Source organism: Protomyctophum bolini (assembly GCF_963924005.1).
Source record: "Protomyctophum bolini genome assembly, chromosome: 19".
NCBI classification, from domain to species: domain Eukaryota; kingdom Metazoa; phylum Chordata; class Actinopteri; order Myctophiformes; family Myctophidae; genus Protomyctophum; species Protomyctophum bolini.
This window is the reverse complement of record NC_137880.1, coordinates 26940801-26962100: the sequence shown is the minus strand read 5'-3', so window position 1 is coordinate 26962100 and position 21300 is coordinate 26940801. Positions and strand designations below refer to the sequence as shown.

Genomic DNA, 21300 nt, shown 5'->3' with positions numbered 1-21300 from the left:
AAAGCGCAATTCGAAACTGGCCCCTGTAAATGTAGTCTGAGCTCCCCCCACCCCTCCCCGTATACTGTACATGTTTTAAGTTTTAACCTAAGGTTTTAGCCCCTTTTAACTTTCTTTATATGATGATTTCCTGTTTTTTTTAATATAAGTGTATATTTGTACAAATTGTAGGTCTCTAAATGTTCTGATGAATTGAAAATGGTGGATCCTGTGTACAAAGTAACCGTTTTTGATTGACTTGTGCGTTTCGTTTGAAATGTAGCCTCCCCAATATGTATACTGTCAGTGTCAAATAAAGAAATTCAATCTATCTATCAATCAATTTAGGCTAAAAGGTAGTATAACGCAAAATAAATCAAACTGGGTTTATCTGTAGGTTTACCTAGAGGCTAGAACTATTTGTGTGATCTTTATGTATATTTACTTCGTGCATGGTGCAACTGCATCACTTTGTTGAATGAACTTGTCAGGCTACTAGTGTTCAGTCAGTGTTCAATGATTTTGTATTTCTTTATTAATATTATTTTTACATTACAATGTCATAATTTGCTTTTATTTCCCACAGGTTTGTTGTTTTCAGTTGCGGTTTGGTTGCTATAGTATTTTGTACAATGTATGACAGCTGCTGTGTTGTTGCCTGGCTCTGGAGCTGTTGCGAGGGGTTGGGCTGTAATTGACAAGTCAGTGACGTCACTTTTAGGCGGGTTTTTCATGGAAAGTGCTGGAAGGAACGCAGTACACCCGCTTGTCTGAACATATTATTCCGCCGGGTTAAAAACTAGCCCCACACCATCTACTAATTTTACCACAGATTAAACATTGTGGGCGCAATATCATTTGTAAGAATGTTATCTATTGCGAAACTCCATATTTATCCAACTTTATGTCAGTAATCCGGACTTTGAGGTTTGACCAAAATCCAAATATAAGAATGTAAGAATAGGTCATGTTCAAAACTGACCAAAAATCTCGACATAAACACAATACTCTATGCATAAACCACTTGTTACTTCCCCCACCAACATTTGGTCTTGTTATATTCATATTTCATACATTCTTTCAAGTTTCTTTCAGGTCTGGTTTTCATCAGACAGACTGACTACATACACTGGTTTCTGTTTATTCCTCAGTTTTCCGATCCGTTGTAGAGCCCTCCGCCTACTGTATTATGATCTGGTGGTCATTTAAATACACATGACAAGCATGCACCACGAGAGGTTTCCGTGTCCGCCCTAGAGCGGATGTGCAACCTGCAGAGTGAGTAGATCCCAGTCAGACTAGCTGCAGGTGGAATGGTACAGTGTGGAGATGCGCGCGGATGGATATGCACATTGAAAACGCACGGCATATAAAGATATCCGTCTTTTAAGAGGAAGTCCCTTTCAATTTCCCTGCGTCAGAGAGCAGAGGGGACTATCAAATTGGTGGCGTTTTATTCAAGAATAGTCAACGGAACGTTTTACAAGGTACGTGGACGATTGTGTGGCTTTGTAAGAGGACATTTTTGTATGTGTTCTGTTTGCGTGTGTGTTTTTATTGTTATAAATCAGGACAAGCCTCGAGGCAAGGAAATCTGTTTTGGGACCAAAGGCCAGTCACAATTATGACCGCATCGTGTTTAACGAGAGCATCAAAATAACACTTACATTTTCAATTTACATTAGTCTTCAAATGGTGACTGGCAACTATACCCATCCGAATCAAAGGAATTGGCATGATGCCGCAATGTGCATAGGCCAACACCAGTGTTGTCTTGCGGCAAGGCAGAGAGATGGGTGACACTGACGGCACCACAACCTCTCATTTAGCACTTCAAATGCACATTTGACCTCCATATATATCACATCACCGTTACAGACTTTTCAGGATGTGTTCTTAGAATGACCCGCGGAGGGAGGCTGCTTTATATAGCTCATTTCTCGTCCTACATGTGGCCTTGTCGTACCGTCAGAATCGCAGTTTTTGCTTAGAACGTGACACAAAAAAAATCCACCATGTTCTTAACCAGAACATTATGGTGCCGTGACTCGTGAATATTGAGACTTCCAACTACATTATGTTGTATAATAGTCACCGCACTAAAAACGTCATGTCTCGCATCGGTACAAAGTCGTTGTGAACGACTGTGCCTTCATACCCTGTCGCACGACGGTGTCGCTCGCTCGCCGAAGAGTGGCTGATCTGCAAGCTCACGACGTCGTGCAGTGCGCCCCGACGTGAGCATGTGATTAGTTATTTTCTGTTGGGCAGTTTTGAGAGCGAGTTAAATCCCACGTCTGCCTCTCCGGAGGACGCCTGTGGTATGCACTGCTTCAGTCGACGAACCCGCACCAAAACCACTTCTCAGAAGTGACTTCGTTTGTGTATTGTTCACCCGACCCTGACCCAACACGTGCTTTCGGCATCCATTGTCTGTATCATCGTCTGTGTAGACGACGCCATGTTGGTTAGTATATTACTTCCGCTGATAGTGGATGCTTATGGGAGTGCAGCGCAGCCAAGGTTGCGTAATGGGGCGTGGATAAGAGTGAATGATTTAGTTCATCCCGCACACAATGTTGCTCTAGTAGTTACTAGTCAGATTAAACTATTCTTATACAACATTTTCTAAAATGGAATTCACTCAACCGACTGAAGTAGTATTTCCCATCAATCCTATCGCCATGTAATGTATTAATAATTAACAGACTATATATTGGTGGCTCAGATCAGATAACTACCATCTTTTTAACTAAATCATTGTCTTCTGAATTTAGATGCCTGAAGAAATGCGCCAAGAGGAGGAGGCTGAGACCTTTGCCTTCCAGGCAGAGATCGCTCAGCTGATGTCCCTGATTATTAACACCTTCTATTCCAACAAGGAGATCTTCCTTAGGGAGTTGATTTCCAATGCCTCTGATGTAAGTATTGCACGAGTATTTGTAACGCCTGCGTATTTTAGCCAATGTAGGGACTGGCAAGGTTATCTGTTAATTCTGTATTTACTACTGTGATTTGTAATACACATATCGATATCATTCACTGGAAAACAAAACGGCAACATGTTTACAAATATTAATATTTTTCTCTATTTGGATTTTGTCTTTTTAGGCTTTGGACAAAATCCGCTATGAAAGTCTTACAGACCCCACCAAAATGGACACTGGCAAGGACCTAAAGATTGATGTAATCCCCAACACAGTCGAGCGTACGCTGACCCTCACCGACACCGGTATTGGTATGACCAAAGCTGACCTGATCAACAACCTGGGTACCATCGCAAAATCTGGCACCAAGGCCTTCATGGAGGCCCTACAGGTACATCAGAGTAGCAAACGAGACATAATCCCAGAAGGCGATTGATTTGCAGTTACTAAAAAGCTAGTGTAGAATATGCATTGCAGTTCAATTTAAAGATTATGCATCATCCTAGTCTGCAATAAAGTGTTATTCACTGGGGTACAATGATATTTTTGTCTCTTAGGCTGGAGCTGACATCTCCATGATTGGTCAGTTTGGTGTTGGTTTCTACTCTGCTTACCTGGTAGCCGAGAAGGTGACCGTCATCACTAAGCACAATGATGACGAACAGTATATCTGGGAATCCTCTGCTGGGGGCTCATTTACAGTCAAGGTTGACACTGGTATGTATCTTGTATATGTTTGGTTTCTACTACTCTGGACTGACCGGTGCCAAGTTTCTAGTGCATTCTGCCAGTAGGCCAAGGAAGTGAATTATATTAATTCATTTTAAGAAACTAGTGCAGTACCCGTTATCAGTACTTTACAACAATTGTGAGGTCTGGCAGTTGGCAAGATTAGCTCTGATTTGCCTCCTACAGAGCCATGCTGTAACATGAGTAATAATTTCCGTTTATAATTTATTTCATATCTGGAAGGGCTACTGCAAATCTGCAAGGCATCAGACAGTTTACTGATGTAAATATCCTCTAGGTCTAGGGGGTGTGGGTAGAGCTTATCCATTGGTGGGTAGCATTGAATGCACGTGTGCTCACAAATGGTTTTCAACTCTGTTCTCAGGTGAGCCCATTGGCCGTGGAACAAGAGTTATCCTGCACCTGAAGGATGACCAGACAGAGTACGTAGAGGAGAAGAAGATCAAGGAGGTTGTCAAGAAGCACTCTCAGTTCATTGGTTACCCCATCACCTTGTTTGTGAGTATCTGACTAAATGGCACGGCCAACGTTTGTCAGCAACAGAACACTTACCAAATGAAATGCAATACAGAGAAGTTTAATGTCTCCTCACTTCTCGCCGTGCAGGTGGAGAAGGAGCGCGACAAGGAGATCAGCGACGACGAGGCTGAGGAGGAGAAGGCTGAGAAAGAAGAGAAGGAAGATGGCGAAGACAAGCCCAAAATCGAGGACGTAGGCTCAGACGATGAGGAAGACTCGAAGGACAAGGACAAGAAGAAGAAAAAGAAGATCAAGGAGAAGTACATCGACCAGGAGGAGCTGAACAAGACCAAGCCCATCTGGACCAGGAACCCTGATGACATCACCAACGAGGAATATGGAGAGTTCTACAAGAGTCTGACCAATGACTGGGAGGACCACCTGGCTGTCAAGGTAATTTCTTGGTGTGTGTGTGTGTGTGAGAGACGATGACCTGATGAAGATCAAATAGATCGAAACGTTGTCAGTATTTCAATAAAGAACGTCTTTCTTATACCTGTGGTGTGCGGGCTCCATCCAATACCTACTGAAGTTTATTTAGTCCAGCACCCAGCCTGTCGATGTGCGTATTCTACGTCTGCTCTGTGTGTGTGAGACACACATTTAAGCTTTCGTCTTCCCCATCCCCTTATAGCACTTCTCTGTGGAGGGCCAGCTGGAGTTCCGAGCCCTGTTGTTCATTCCCCGCCGTGCACCATTTGACCTCTTCGAGAACAAGAAGAAGAAGAACAACATCAAGCTGTACGTCAGGAGGGTCTTCATCATGGACAGCTGTGAAGAGCTCATTCCCGAGTACCTGAGTAAGTGAATCTTTTGTGCTTTAAACAAACCAATGTCCATAGACTAGACTTTGTTGCCTCTGTTTGTGCTCTAAACAAAGGGTCCAGCTACCATCAAAACAAGGGTGACGTAGAAAGAAAAGTGTTTATATTTGTTTGTATTCTGTTATTTATGAAGAGCGGACTTCCGCACACCCGGTTCTTATTTAGAGCAGGTGCGTTGGTGACAAGGCAGTAAACATGGGAAGAGGGAGGGAGACCCCTGCACACTGCCACTTGCTGGTTCAGAACCAGCAAGTGGCAGTGTGTGGGTCTCCCTCCTATAATTCTGTTTTTGAAACTGAGCAAAACAATTGGTGGTTCCTCTGTCACATTTGGGCACAGAAGTGCAGCATTGTTCAGATGTCTTTATTTGGTGTATAATGAGCCTGGTGGTATTCTCCACTCCAGACTTTGTACGTGGTGTGGTGGATTCTGAAGACCTGCCCCTCAACATCTCCAGAGAGATGCTACAACAGAGCAAGATCCTCAAGGTGATCCGCAAGAACATCGTCAAGAAATGCCTGGAGCTCTTTGCTGAACTGGCTGAGGACAAGGAGAACTACAAGAAGTTCTACGATGGCTTCTCCAAAAATCTGAAGGTAAAATTATTTTAAAATGTATCTGCAATCGATGTCTTCCCATCTCACCCCTGGCTTTTGTTTCCAACTGGAGCAAATTATGTGATCTATTGGGGGCACCTACATCTTTTTAATGGCTAATTCAGCTAAAGGAGCATGGTGAATAATTATTGGCCTAAAGTTCCTGTGTACTCATCATTTTCTTCTTAGCTGGGCATCCATGAGGACTCTCAAAACCGTAAGAAGCTGTCTGAGCTACTACGCTACCATACCTCCCAGTCTGGTGATGAGATGTCGTCCCTCTCAGAGTACCTCAGTCGCATGAAGGAAAACCAGAAGTCTATCTATTACATCACTGGTTAGTCTTTGCCTTTTGTTCAGCTTTGATATAGTTTTTCAGCTGTACTTTCCTGAACTTAAGGGGGAAAATAATATGCATATATACTGTCTCACACATGTTTTTGCAAACGTGCTTACTTTTCCCCCCCCCCATCAAGGTGAGAGCAAGGACCAGGTGGCCAACTCTGCCTTTGTAGAGCGTGTGCGCAAACGCGGCTTCGAGGTGTTGTACATGACGGAACCCATCGACGAGTACTGTGTCCAGCAGCTCAAGGAGTTTGACGGCAAGACCCTGGTCTCTGTTACCAAGGAGGGGTTGGAGCTCCCTGAGGACGAGGAGGAGAAGAAGAAAATGGATGAGGACAAGACCAAGTTTGAGAACCTCTGCAAACTCATGAAGGAGATCCTTGACAAGAAAGTGGAGAAGGTTGGTGATTTTATGAGAAGCCATTCAATTTAGATCCGAGTCAAAATTAGTATTTTGATCGATGCTTTGAAAAAGGGCAAGATTTTCTAACTACTTTAAAAAAAATTAAATGTCCAAGCCTTAATAGCCAATCTACAAGCTTACAACGTGATGTGTTGGTAAGCCTGTAGATCGTCTATTTTTGAAAACTGACATGCCCAAATTATATAAAATGGAAACGTTGAAAGATCGGTATATAGAGTCGGGCTCTAATTAATTTGATATATTACTTGTTACTTTTATCCTTTGGGTCTGGTCCTCAACGTCTAAGAATTCAGTACTGCAGTTTAAAGGTTTTCCCCCCCCCCCCCTTTTAATTGTTGCTAACAGGTGCCATAATTCAGCCTAAAATAAAATCTGGTGAGTTGTTGGTGTAGCTTTGAGCATCCCCTATATAGACTCAAATGAATGGTGTGTGTGTGTGCGCGCGCACCCTGGCTATACCTTAGGTTTGTGAGAAGCAATCCTGCTGTGACTAGTGTGTTCCCAGGACCGTGTGTGTGAGATACATGTAGCAAACTGGTAGAAGACAAGAAATTGTGGAATTAAAATTGTATGGTTTGTCATGACATTCTAACAAAATGTGTGGGGTGTTTTTGTTTAAACTTGCATCTGGTGAGTCGATTGTGCAAAACTAATGAGTGAAATTTTTTGCGGAAATGTAGGAGTGAAAGTTAAACGAACTAACATTTACAGATTCAGTTTAAAAAACTAGTGAACAAGGCCAATCTCTAAACGATGCATTGAACTTGTCTATATGCTGTTTTCATTACTTTTGCATGTGTAAAGAATGGAAGGGGAAAACCTGCTCTTCTCGATAATTAATTGAATAATCTCAAAGAGAATCCATTTTTGCAGCTCTACAGAATTCTTTGTCATAGAACCATATTAGATGCCTTAAACTTAGTTGAGTGCTGAATTTGCAAATTCAAACCATTTGCCAGCCAAGTACAGTATATAAGCATGTAGCTTTTTGTTAATTTAATACATGGTATTTCAGGTTTGAGATCTAACGTAGCCAACCAGCATGATTAAGTTGCCCGTATCTGCTTAATTTACAAACACTTTGGTCTGTACAAAAGACAATCTGGCGCACAAGTTTATTCCCTCTTGTAAACGTCTCACCTTGTTCTCCCAGGTGACTGTGTCCAACAGACTGGTCTCGTCCCCTTGCTGCATTGTGACCAGCACCTACGGCTGGACAGCAAACATGGAGAGGATCATGAAGGCCCAGGCACTCAGAGACAACTCCACCATGGGCTACATGATGGCCAAGAAGCACTTGGAGATCAACCCAGACCACCCCATCGTGGAGACCCTCAGGCAGAAGGCTGATGTCGACAAGAATGACAAGGCTGTGAAAGACCTGGTCATTCTGCTGTTTGAGACCGCCCTGCTGTCATCAGGCTTCTCCCTGGACGACCCTCAGACACACTCCAACCGCATCTACAGGATGATCAAGCTTGGCCTGGGTAAGCACTGATTGACTGGGAGAAAAACATGCATGAAGTCTGTCAGTATTTGGACATATTGAGACTGACCCACAGATATTCAGATTCCTGGAATTTAGACATGTATGTATACAATGAAGATGTGTGTTTAACGTACCATAGTGTATTCCACGCCACTAGATTGTGGTGTTGAATGCAGATTTGAGTTTGGTTGCCGTTCCTAATCAATTTCTTCCATGCTTATTGACCTGTAGGCATCGACGATGATGATGTGCCTGTGGAGGAGGCCAGTTCTGCAGCTGCGCCAGATGTGATCCCACCGCTAGAGGGTGACGATGATGATGCATCTCGTATGGAAGAAGTGGATTAAGCACCACCTCAGCTCTTAGCCTAACCTTTTTTCCAATTGAATTGTACCGGTTAAATTTTCCCTGTTAAAAACCCAGGGAGAAACTATGTTATTGGTTATAAAAAAAAAAAGACAAATATTGTACAACATGTCGTCCAGTGGACCAGTGTATGCTCTCTTGTCTAGAGCTTTACTCTGCAAGATTTAGAAAAGGTTTCAATTTTTGCTGTATATTACTTAAAAAAACAAGTTCATGGTGACCAACGCATTTCCTAAAGTACCCTGTTGCACAATGTAAAATGTTGGGACTGGTAGATGTGAACATGGGGAATGGAACATTCCATTATCAAACTGTCCTGAGGGTTCTGCTGGGTTCTGCTCATGTGCCACATTGCACGCTGCATGGAGTGGACTGCAAGGTTCTGTTGCCTGAGTTCAGGCTTGTCTGTAAGATTTTTTTTTTGTTCTGCGAAAGAATTAAAGATGTAATACCCTAACCTCATGTTGTACTTGGCTACTTGTGAGTTTTGACTGCATAAACCTTGAACATGAGGGAAATGAACATGGTTTTAACAGCAGTGTTCTGAGCACATTTTTGGTGGCCGTATAAGAACTGAAACGAAAGGTTTTACTTGAGCTCTTGAGACTAGACTCATCTTTTCTAGTAGTATATTACACAACTACCTAGTTTTGAGAAAAATATCCTGCACTCTTAACCACTAGGAGGCCTCATTGCACCAACAGTACTAGAAAGCCAGTAGTTGACTGAACAACTACAGCTGTCAATGAATTCGAATATTTTGTAAAAGTTCATTTTCTTCTGTACTTTCATATTTTCTCAATTGTGCGTGAATTATTTAAAACCTTGATTATGGACCACTCATGAAAATCCTATTGCTGAATTATAATAATTAATAATTAATTATTAATAAATCTGAATGAAGTTATCTTTAATTACATTATTATAAGTAATACTATTAGAGTTGTACTATTACTCGAACGAAAATAAAAGCTTGGGGGGGGGGGGAGATGCAACGCAAATGAAAGACATATACTGTGTATCCCTATTCCCTGACATAATTTTATAGCTAAACGGACAGAATTCTATTTTATTTGAATGATTGAAACCCAGCTGCCATTAATAGTTGGAAATGGAAATTGCGGAAATTGTAATGGTGGAAATGGAAATTGCGGAAATTGCGGACACCTTGATTATATATTATATAATATTATATAGATTGTTTTATTTTACTCAGTCAGCCATATCACTACTTTTCATGAAAAAGGTCATAGCTGGGTAATCTATTTTCAGGCAAATTGTGTTTATTCTATTTTATTTTACTCAGCCATAACAATTTATTTTCTGTTAACCAACTTGCTGGCTGGCAGGCAGGCAGACAGCTACTCATAGACAGGCAGACAGACAGACAGCTACTCATGGAGAATTGGACAGGCAGGCAGTCAGACAGCTACTCATAGACAGGCAGACAGACAGCTACTCATGGAGAATTGGACAGGCAGGCAGACAGCTACTCATGGACAATTGGACAGGCAGGAAGGCAGACAGCTACTCATAGACAGACAGACAGCTACTCATGGACAATTGGACAGGCAGGAAGGCAGACAGCTACTCATAGACAGACAGACAGCTACTCATAGACAATTGGGCAGGCAGGCAGACAGCTACTCATAGACAGACAGACAGCTACTCATGGACAATTGGACAGACAGGCAGGAAGGCAGACAGCAGGGGCGGCGGTGGCTCAGGGGTAGAGTGCCTGGATGGGAACCGCAAGGTTGCCAGTTCGAACCCGGGCTCCCCCAGAGTTACTGTCGAAGTGTCCTTGAGCAAGACACTGAACCCCTAATTGCTCCCGATGTGCTAGTTGGTGCCTTGCATGGTTTCCGCTGCCATCGGTGTATGAATGGGTGAATGTAATGCACAATCTATGTAAAGCGCCTTGGATAAAGGCGCTATATAAATGCACCATTTCACCATTTACAGCTACTCATAGACAGGCAGACAGACAGCTACTCATGGACAATTAGGCAGGCAGACAGCTACTCATAGACAGGCAGACAGACAGCTACTCATGGACAATTAGGCAGGCAGGCAGACAGCTACTCAGACAGGCAGACAGACAGCTACTCATGGACAATTGGACAGGCAGGCAGGCAGACAGACAGCTACTCATAGACAGGCAGGCAGACAGCTACTCATAGACAGGCAGACAGTAAGACAGCTACTCATTGACAGACAGACAAATAACTACTCATGGACAGACAGACAGGCAGGCAGGCAGGCAGGCAAAGAGCTACTCATGTTATGTTATTATGTTATTATAACAGCTACTCATGTTATGTGCAATAATTTGTGCAGTTATGGAAACAGCTCTTTGTGTTTATGCAAGAAAATGTAACACATTTATTTATTTACATATTGTGTGCATGCACATTGTACTTTGATACATTTTGCGAAAATAAAGCAATTGAAAGAGAGAAGTTATCAAGTATCATTAATGTCGTAATTTTATCTACTGGCCCCTGGCCCCTTGCCATTTTTGTAATGTGGCCCACAGGTAAATCTATTTGAGTATCCCTGGCCTAAATCATCACTGTGTAGTTTTCGCTCTGTGGGCAGGTGCCAAGTGCTGCTGGAAAAGAAAAATCTGCATCAACATAAAGCTTATTAATTGTCGGAGGCACACAGTGCTGTAAAAAAAATATCATAATAGACAGTTGTGTTGAGCCTCTGGACATGACAAAACAGTGATGATTTAGGCGTTCTAATCAATCTAAATTAGAATTGTCCAAATCAGTTGCAATGTGTATTATGAATATGTAAGCAGATACATTTACGCATGCACATCCTCAACAGAAAAGTCTAGGCAATTTTTTTTGTCCATGAGATCTGTGTAAATTTTAGGGGTTGCAGGGTTGGCAAAGCATTTCTGTTCTCATAAGAGTTTAACACGTGTGGGAGTCTCCCTCCTGCCTACACGATTACACACTGACACACTGTGTAGTCAAACTGATAGTTAGAGACTTCAGACGTGTCAGACTGACCTCTGCCACAGAGGAACTACAATTAATGACTGTACAAATGTTTCACCTGGTTTTGCAGTCAACACGGCTTAAAGATGCCATTCCCACACTATCGTACATGGTTTGAACATGTGAAATAAAAGAATCTCTCACCTGGATTAACATGGTCAGCCTTTTAACAGCTGTAACAGTCTGTAGTACCTGTAACCCGACTCCGTCAGGTGGAAGAGACGCTTAATTGCTTCATAATCAATACCACCCCATCTGGCAGTCAGGTTAGGTCTGTATTGTTGCACTCTGTTAGGTGAGATACAGGTACATATGAGATACCGGGTAAGTCAGTTAAACATGTTTTGTTTGTTCACATGATCAAATTGTAGGGCAGAACTATTCACTATTGTGTAATTTTCTGATGAGCTTGTTTTCTACCCAGGACTGTGTGTCTAAAGGTTTTTGCTTGCAGGCTTCATGGTGGAGGTGTATGTCATGTACTCCCAACAATGCACCACATGCATGGCAGCAAAGGTCTTAGATCAAATGTTAATCCATTATTTAGACCTGAGTACTGTGTCACCTCATAGTTTTAACCACTTTAACCATTAGTTTAAACTTTAGCTGTTGAAAAATAGCAGATCTACGAGCTCATAGCGCGGCATAGCCGTGCTACGAGCTTGTAGATCTGCTATTTTAGAAAAATTATTGCAAATCTTTGAATATATTCGTTCACAGCAAACATTTTTTACTCTTATATTTGCTTCTGGGAGGTCCCTGAAACAACATATTTTGAGATGGGGGGTCCTCGGCCAAATACATATTCTGGGGCTCCTTGACATGAAAATGTTTGAGAACCACTGCTATACAACAGCATACCACCCACAGTATATGGAGAGGAAACTAGATCTACAGATAAGAGACACAGAATACTACAAGAACGAAGGTGCACAACCCACTGAAATAATCTTTATGATTAACATATGCGATTGTGAAACACTGTAGATTATTTTTCTGTTCCACATGCATAGTAAAATAAAATAGAAAGGAAAATAATTGCACCAGTGACCTCAAGCTTGGAAGAGCAGGCTTGTATGCAGAAAGCTGATGGTTTGAACAAATGTAAAAAGTGTATGAGTGAACAAATCTGCAGTCACTACAAAACCAATGTGCCCTTGAGCAAGATGCCACGGACAACCACCCATGCTTTGTGTGTGTGTGTGGGGGGGGGTTATGTGGTTATAACTTAGGTTAGGTAGTCTTGTCGGAGCCTAGGTCTGGGGTGGTCATCCTGGCTGGGCTTCCATCTTTTCCAGGATGGCAATCTAGTGGCAACCAGCTCACAGTAGTGAGTGTAGTATTGTTAATTATAACCTGGGAAAAATAAAGCAAAGAAACAAACAGGGGCTCAGCTGGTAACAGTAACACCGGACATCCTCAGTCAGACTGAGAACACAGAGTGACTAGTGTTCTCGGGCAGAAAGCAGAGGGTTGCCTCTGCAGCCTCCTTTAACCCCCCAAATCTCTCCATTATTGAAGAGGACGAAGGAACTCTTGCGTCATGACAAATTACAAATTAGAGGTATGGGGAAGTTCCCTGCTGAAAACCGGGTTAAAGAAAACGCACACACAAAAAATAAATCCTCAGTTTGATGAACAAAAACAGAATACAAAAGTAAATGAATAAAATCAAACCACTTGAGTTAATTTAAGTTAATTTAATGTATGTCATTAATAAGTGTTTACTAGAGGAAATACTACAATGATAAAAAAAAAGTACCAGAAACATTTCATTTCCCTATATGCATTCTGTTAACCCCTCTCACGCAATGCTATATAACATTCTTAAGATACCACTAAGGCATCAACAATTAAACATCACCCATTCAGTCCTCCTACAAACATTCACATCAAAGAGCAAAAGTAGACAGGATAGCAGTCTTTTTCAAAGCACTTAATGGACATGAAAATTAGAAGAAATGTCTTTATGGTATACACTATACAGTATATTGACAGATTTCTTTTTTTGTACGAGGTTTAAATGAAAACATGGATCTGTTTTGAAGACTGACTGGAACAAAGCTCATTTGCAATTTTGCATGCCACTGAGGGCAATTATATAATCAAGGTGTCTAATGAAATTTCTGAATTTCATTTAGCCGATGACAAGGCTGGTAATGCCACATTCATTTAGTTGCTGCATTTGGTTCCGTCAGTGCAAAAACACCCTTTCAAATGTCCTGACAGACGGCAAGTAATTTATAAGACATTATAGTCATCGTATACAGTACTGTATATGTATTGCAAACAAAAGGCATTATAATGATGTAAATGTACGTTTTTAGTTGTAATGATGATCAAAAGGTTAGCTTGCTATTTGATGTGGCTGAAATCAGGAGATTAGTCTCCCAGACAACCTGATGAATTGTGACATAAACACCAAGATATCGGGTTATTTGCTTTTCCACCGGAGTACTGTGGAAATCTGCAGGAACTGCAGTCTTTGTTTAATGTGTACAGAGGGAGGGGACATCTGTTTAAATACTGAAGATGACTGAGGCCATTTAATGTAATCAAACAAATGTTAATGCACGGAAAGAAATATACACATTCATTCATGTGACATCTCTGTGTGAAATATCTGTTTTGAAGCTGAATTGTGCTCAAGACGACATGACGTGTGGCTGTGAATGTAACTAAATATTGACACGAGTTATTCGTGATAACTGTGTTTAGTGTCGTTAGTCATTAATTGGGAACGAGAGGACCCCCTTGAAAAGGAGTTGCTGCAACTCAAGGGATTATCCTCCCCTTAATTTCAAAATAAAACAATAGCACAATAGCATTTATTAAACTATATAGATGTTTTAAGACCTGCAGAAAATAATTCATATTAGTGGTGGGGCACAAGAGTTGTTGAAACGATTTGATAATGAGGTGTAACAAAATGTTACAGAACATTGTATTGGGTTTGCTTGTTAATTCTTTGCAATGAAGGGAAATTCCCATACCCAGGCAGCATCAACTTGCTCCCAGTAACCTGCTTCAGTTGATGAGGGAGTAGCAACTAAAGGATTCAGAAAAACACTTTGTTAGTCAGCAAAATCCGATGGCTGACTCATGTGTCACTTTACACTATCATGACATGCATTGTTGAAAGTTTGAAAAGTTAATTTTTGCATTTTTGTTCAACAAGGCTGTATATATATATATACATACACACATTGACAAAAACAGAGCAGAACACTGCTCATGGAATTCTGGCTCCATCAATATCCCTTAAAATGCAGACATCTTGTCACAGTAGGTTTTAAGTGGCTTCAAAAGCCAAGTATGTTGGTAAATTAAAAATAATTTACAGGCCGTAAGGGGAATTGTTGATTAGAAAAATCCCATGTTACCTGGAGGGTGTCTTGGTGTGAAACCAAAATTCAGAATCCCTTTCTGCATCTTTTTGATAAAGAAAATAGAAACCCATGGCAAAACAAAACCGTACCACAAACACAAAAGGTAGACAAGAAGAAAAGCACCACAGAAAACGTGGGCATCAGTTCCCAATTGTATTCCAGTCTCTTATCAGTTAGTTCCCCGCTACACTTTCTGCACCGGCGGCTGTGCCAACCTCCGGCCTGTCTTCATGCGGCTGCGTGCGTACACCCGCAGGAAGAGCGACAGGAACACCACGCCTATGCCCAGGCCACCCACCCACGTGACAGCGTGCCCATAGAGGAAGCACGACAGCAGGATGGCAATGGCTTGCCTCAGTGTCATGATGATGGTGAAGACGGCGGCGCCAAACTGGTTGATGGTGTAGAAGATGAAGAGCTGGCCACATGCCGAGCACACCGACAGCAGGACGGCGTGAAAGGCAAACTCAGAGTGGCGTGACATAAAACCCAGAGCGTCGAAGAGGCCGCCTGTCTCCAGCAGCGAGCCCACAGTGAACAGGCAAGAGAACAGGTTAACGCCAAACATCATCTGCACTGCAGACATCTTGTACTTGAAAAGGTTGTCCTGCCAGTTGGATGTGAAGCTGTCGAAGACGATGTAGCCAACGAGGATGACGACACCACTCAAGGTGGTAACGTTGGCCGGGTGGCTGTTGGCTGTGCTGGTCAACAGGAACATGCTAACGCCCACAGAGATCAGTGCGGCTGTTAAGTACTCCCAGTATTCGTAGCTCTTGCGGTTGACGACCTTTCCCATCAGCATGACGGGGATGACCTTGGAGGCCTTGGCGAGGACCTGGGTGGGGAAGCTGATGTACTTGAGGGCCTCATACTGGCACCAGCTGCTCAGTATGTTGGAGAGCGAGGCAAATGAGTACTTGTACATAGGCGCTCCATGCCGTGGCTGCTTGAACAGAACGCACCACAGCCCCGACACAGTCAGGGCAAGGATGCGGTTCATGAACACCAAGAACTGGGAGTCCTTGAACTGCTCACCCTCGCCTTCAACCGCGTTTTCTCCGTATGACCGCGTCATAACCCTCTCCTGGAGGACCCCCCATGTTAGGTACGATATCTAGAAAGAGATGAGAGTTGTAGAGCGGAGTTGTAAGGGCTTTCATGGTAGTCCATGAATGGTACTATATCCTGATCAATAAAAGTGGGTGGGTTAATGCTGAGATAAACAAAGATATGCAACAGAGGCAAAAGAAGAAACTCAAAGGACCACAATGGTAATAAGCTCTCAAGCTTTTTTGTTTTATCCTTTACAATAATAATTATAGATAATGTACCGGTATATGGCTGCATTTCTGTCAATATCTCAATCTCAATTAATCAACCAACCAACCTGAAGACCTGCAGCACAGACTATTAACTTTATGGCCTGTCTAGCTGGTGATCCAGAGTCGGCCTCGAGCCTCGGTGCTATCGACACATCATCCAACAGACCAGTCTTTGTTTCTGCGCCAAACACACAAGCTTTTATGAGAGGGTAGCAAACACCTCTGCCTGCAAGGAGTAGAAAAATAAAAAGACAAATTAACTTTGAATTGGCACTTTCAGAAACTTCAGTTAGGCAGTAAATCCATGAAAAATACATGGTGGTAACAGATGGTATTCCAAATAAGGAAAACATTTTTGAAAAGCTTTAATGTGTGTGCCATCAATAGCCTTTTAACTAGGCAAGTTCTCTTGTCATGTTACCCTGATGTCTCAACTCATGGGCACATACTGCAGTAACAAGTACATTTTGGAATGTCAAGGGCACAACTCCAATCCTCACTGGGAGTGTTTCTGAAGCGGCCGTGTGCACACGCTTTAAATGCTTGTGGTGGAATCACAAGCACATAGTGGATACAGAACAGAATCGGCTACCGTATTGCTTACTTTCTGCAATGCTTCCAATCCACGCCCAGCGGAATTGGGGCATTATCCTATTTGCAGAATGTGCTGCCATTTTGACTGTTACAACTAACTAGTTCTGGTGAGGTCTAATGTGCACAGTCTGCACACCACCTTTCCTTTAGTATCAAGTAACAAAAGAAAGAAAGAAAAGGCTTGCATTATTAAAGTAACTATATTTATTTTTAGTTGTTACACACCTGTTTCTACATAATTGATGCGCTTGAAGTAGCTAATGAGTAGAAAGCCGGGGATGATGATGGTGGAGTATCCTAGAATATTGAGTAAGAAACGGAAGATCCAGACATCGTGCCAACCGTCCAGCAGCGATAGCTGCTCAGAGGCCACAGCAGAAGGAAGGAAGAGCTGCAACAGCCCAGGCCAAACCCTGCAAAACAACACAAATTAGAGCCCAACCAATATGGTTTTTTTAGATAATCGATTAGTTTAACCTCTACTATTGGCGTGATATAGTGATTTTCTTTAGCTGGAATGAATATAACTTTTCTGTGTGGTCTATTGTGCACCGATATGACTAAAGAAGGCAGCCTTCCGAGTACCGGTTTGTATAAACAAATAGCTTTTATTAAACAATATTTAATATTACTACATTATTATGTTAGCCTTTCATTTGAATGATGTCAACCAGAAATTTACACTGTGCAATGTGAACAAATAAGGAATAAATAAACTCAAATAATTGCTAAATAACCATCAATAATAGGGCTGGTGTGAAACAAGACCAAATATCACAGCATTTTTACTTAATACCTCGTTATTAATAAAGGGCTTAAGTGACCAGGAAAAGACAACACTTATGCCATGCATGGCATATCACAATATATCCTAAATATAATTAAACCAGAGGTGGGCAACTTTCATGATAATCATGGAGAGGACCACTCCTTGGGGCCACATTGTGTATCTGCAATCTCTCCAGTGGAAAACTGTAAACCCACTCAAATTATTCAGTGTATTCAAAATCACTCAAATTATTCAGTGTAACATTTATTATTATTATTTAAAGTGCATTTAGTAATACTTCTCTACCAACTTTATGGGACCTTTATGAGACAAATACACTACATTTAAAAAATGCTATAATCTAATATAATGTAGTCATTTAAATGGGTCACGCAAACTTTTATGTTCTGTGGTAAGGAATGAAACACTACACTGGCGGGTAGTGTTTCCCAACCCAAAGGGAGTCGTGAAAGGTATAGTACTTAACTTACAAGTCGGATCACAGACATACGTTTTAACCACAAGACCGTCTATACTTAGTAAAAAGGAGTTGTCATAGCTTTCACTCTACACCAAATCTTCCCCGAAAATAGCAGAACTTCAACGTAACAACGTGTTGTGCTATACAGTTCAAGTGGTTAAGCAGTTGAGAACCACATCCCGGCCAGACTACTTTACAAAGTTTTACGACTAGTTAACAAAGTTTTTGTAAATGATGATGGTGGGCCTGGGCCATGGGTAGCGGTCTAGCAGAGGGACAAAACGTAATCTTAAATTGACTGTAATAAACAGACAAGAAGTCTGTCTGTCTGTCTATCTATCTATCTATCTATCTATCTATCTATCTATCAATAGATTAGTCACTCTAATCTTAATAGATGAAAATGGGAAAACGTCAAGCACACTCGAGCAAGGCAATAAGGTATGTGATGACAGGGCAGGGCTACTTACATATTAAGGACAACAAAAATGCCACTAGACACAGACTGGTTTTGTCAAACAATGTTTTCCTCTGGGCGTGGATACCCACACCTGAGGAAGACATTGTTTGTCGAAACCGGTTGGTTGTCAGTATAACCTGTCTGTCATCATATTAAAGGCTTTTGAACCACGTCCCGTTTTGACTTTGTGAGCACCTCATCACCACCTGGAGTACTTTAACAAGCACTTTGTTCTTGGAGTCACTCTACACCTAGCCTCGATACCCAGGCGTTCATTTCGTCTGCGCGATAAATGCTCTACACCAAATTCTTCCCCAAAGAATTGCAGAACTTCAAGCTCACGACACGGTGTGATATATCTACTATTTTGGTGAACATTGCCCCAGAGTAGGGATGCTCTTGTTAAGCAGTAGTGAAGCACAGCCCAGACTAGTTAACAAAGTTACTATGATAATAATGATGGTAGGCCAGGCAGTGGAGGGACTAAACTTGTGCTTGTATGCTACATTGACTGTAATAAACTGACGGGAATCATAAAGTCACCTGGAAACAATAGATTACTATTAGTCTAATAATCTGCTTCCCCCCCCAACCAACATTTGTAGTTGTGAGCCCCGCATCTTCAGCCTCCATGAGATCTCCCGGGAGCAACAGTCTGGAAATCTCATGAGTCCAGTCCAGAGACTCCAGACCCGGGTATATATGGTTCCGAACGTCCTAACCTACCTGAGTCTAAAGTTAAACTTAGAAACTAAGCTTCTTTGCTGCCGTGGCACAGTGTAAGGACCACATTCACAGGGAGGGCCTCCTCTCAGGAGGCCTGCTCAAATGATTCACACAGAGCCTCTTTTGTGTGGGAACTCAGATCCAGAGTTCCAGACTGGGCAGCGAAGCCACAGCAGAGACTGGCATGATGACCTGGGCTTTGAACAAGTAGCTTATTACATTTAAGAAACGCACCACACTGCATACAAGCCTTCACACTGTCTACTGCTGTACCAACACATGAGGTGCAAAAAAATGCAAAGATAATAATAATTATCTCCACATAAATAGACTGCAGAATTCGTTTAGTGTGGACTATGGACCATGAACACTGAAATAAATCCAGAACTTCAACTCAGCAACAGAAATGGAAAGGGTGAAACATCCCTTTTTGCCGTTTGACAACGTCCCATACACTGCAAGCGAATCTGCCTAATAAGTAGACGGCTAAAACTTTCACTCAACGTAATAAACAAGATGTTGACAAATAACCGCTAATAAGACTTTTTGTGTACCGTGGATGCAAACTGAGCACATTTTAGACAGTACAGTTTGTTCTTAATATACATATATGCACATACTCTGACTGGCTGACAACTCGGAAGCAAGGAAGTGCTGGTTAAAAGTCAGCCCAGGTCCCAGACGGACAACATTCGAGTGGTTAATATGCGCGCTATGAATCATTTAAATTAACATCAACAGTACGTTGTTAGCTTCCTACTACTGTACCTACCTCCATGAAAAAGATGGCATTTTTCCCCCTCACTCCGTGGCCCGTCACCTGGCGTAACACGCCGAACGACTCAAGCGACCTCGCCGGAACAGGGCATGAAGCCTCGCAAAGCTCCGGGACTTTTGAAGGGAATGCTTTAATAATTGGTATGTCTTATTGCTGGCGAGTCGTCGCGTCTCTTTCCTTTCTGTCTCCTCAACTTTATCCTCCTCCTCCTGTAGCTGTGTGTGACTGTGTGTGTGTGTGTGTGTGTGTGACTGTGTGTTCACTTGAGAGAAGCAGGAAGCTTCCCCTTCCTTCCTCAAAGCCAAAAAGGATGCCAGGGCCGGAGAGCAAACGTCCGCGCAACACCACGCCCCCTATCGGCGTGGAAGAGTACAATTAATTATGCTGATGCAGATTGCAGACGTGTCAGATTTTACCCCCTTTTTTTATTAGCTCAAGGTCAGTGATCAAATTCAGATAATTCAATCCAATGCTGAAAGAGCAAGCCAGTGGCTCTGGATCAGGAGGAGAGACAACAGCTGGGCACCAAAATGACGCCTAGGTCATTCAGAGGGGTTGAAGGGGATAGGGGCGGAGGCGGGCACACCTGGGACGCCAGGAGTTGCTGTTGAACCCTCTTCAGGTGTCGTGGGCAGTGGCGTCAACTCCGTGGGTGCTCAGGAGCAGAAGCACCCACTGGCAAAATAATAAGCCAATAATAATAAGTTGCGGGGCGGGTGGGCACCTTAAAATATATAGGCTACTCTAAGGTGGGCACCCACTGTACCTTCCGCCACTGGTCGTGGGCCTAGTCAATGAAACACCGAAGATGGAGGGCTGACGACCCCAGTGAAACCCTTAGCCCCTTCCACCCACCACCAGGCCTGGCTCAGGGAGGAGGATTTTTGTGTCTCTGAATGTCTTGATGAATTGAGGGCGTTGGGCCCTATTGTAAACAAGTGTAATGGTTTTATAGTGTTGTCAACTCACAGTTAACAGTTTTTATATTGAGTTGTGCTTGAAATGTACTGTAATTCTGCAAACTGGTAATCAATCAATGCCCCTGCGCCCCTGAAACCTGTGAATCACCTGCCCAATGGTGGACACCAGAGATGTCATGGAGTCTTGGATGAACTTTGTTCATTGTCACGCTAATGACAGGCTCTGGTGCCACACCAATTCGCTGCACAGCCTGCACTTATACAATTGCCTCACCCAAGTCTTTTGTTTAAACGGACTGTAACACCCAGTCCCATTCAGGTTTAGCCTGACACTAATAATTAATTAATTATTCCAGAACATATTTTCTTAATGGGCGTGGCTAGTGATTCAGGGCTGGAGCCAGGCTAATAGAGGGTATGCGTGTGACATCGTCATACCTGGAAGTTATGCGGGAACGCCCACTGAGTTGCAAAAAACTTTCTTTCTGGCCTTGACAGCCCATTTATCCAAACAGAAAAGTCCTGTCTGATTGCATTAAACAATGTTAAACTATTAAAAAAATGTGACAATAAAGATGATTCTGGTTCTTGAAATACAGTGTATTCCTGTACCAATGCTTTGTTG

At 42.4% G+C, this 21300-nt stretch overlaps 2 protein-coding genes across 2 annotated transcripts; one reads left to right on the top strand and one right to left on the bottom strand.

Moving 5' to 3' along the window:
* Positions 1-1326: 1326 nt before the first annotated feature.
* hsp90ab1 (heat shock protein 90, alpha (cytosolic), class B member 1) lies at positions 1327-8676 on the top strand. The gene is made up of 12 exons (XM_080791617.1): positions 1327-1466; positions 2757-2900; positions 3091-3297; positions 3464-3623; positions 4021-4154; positions 4263-4568; positions 4810-4975; positions 5405-5595; positions 5785-5932; positions 6072-6340; positions 7518-7851; positions 8085-8676. The coding sequence occupies exons 2-12, from the start codon at positions 2757-2759 to the stop codon at positions 8198-8200; spliced, it is 2175 nt and encodes a 724-aa protein (XP_080647743.1). The 5' UTR covers positions 1327-1466; the 3' UTR covers positions 8201-8676.
* A 4242-nt stretch (positions 8677-12918) lies between these two features.
* slc35b2 (solute carrier family 35 member B2) lies at positions 12919-19995 on the bottom strand. Its single transcript, XM_080790811.1, has 4 exons — positions 19750-19995; positions 16767-16954; positions 16013-16173; positions 12919-15739 (listed from the first exon to the last, which is right to left on the bottom strand). The coding sequence occupies exons 1-4, from the start codon at positions 19767-19769 to the stop codon at positions 14807-14809; spliced, it is 1302 nt and encodes a 433-aa protein (XP_080646937.1). The 5' UTR covers positions 19770-19995; the 3' UTR covers positions 12919-14806.
* Between the last annotated feature and the right edge of the window lie 1305 nt (positions 19996-21300).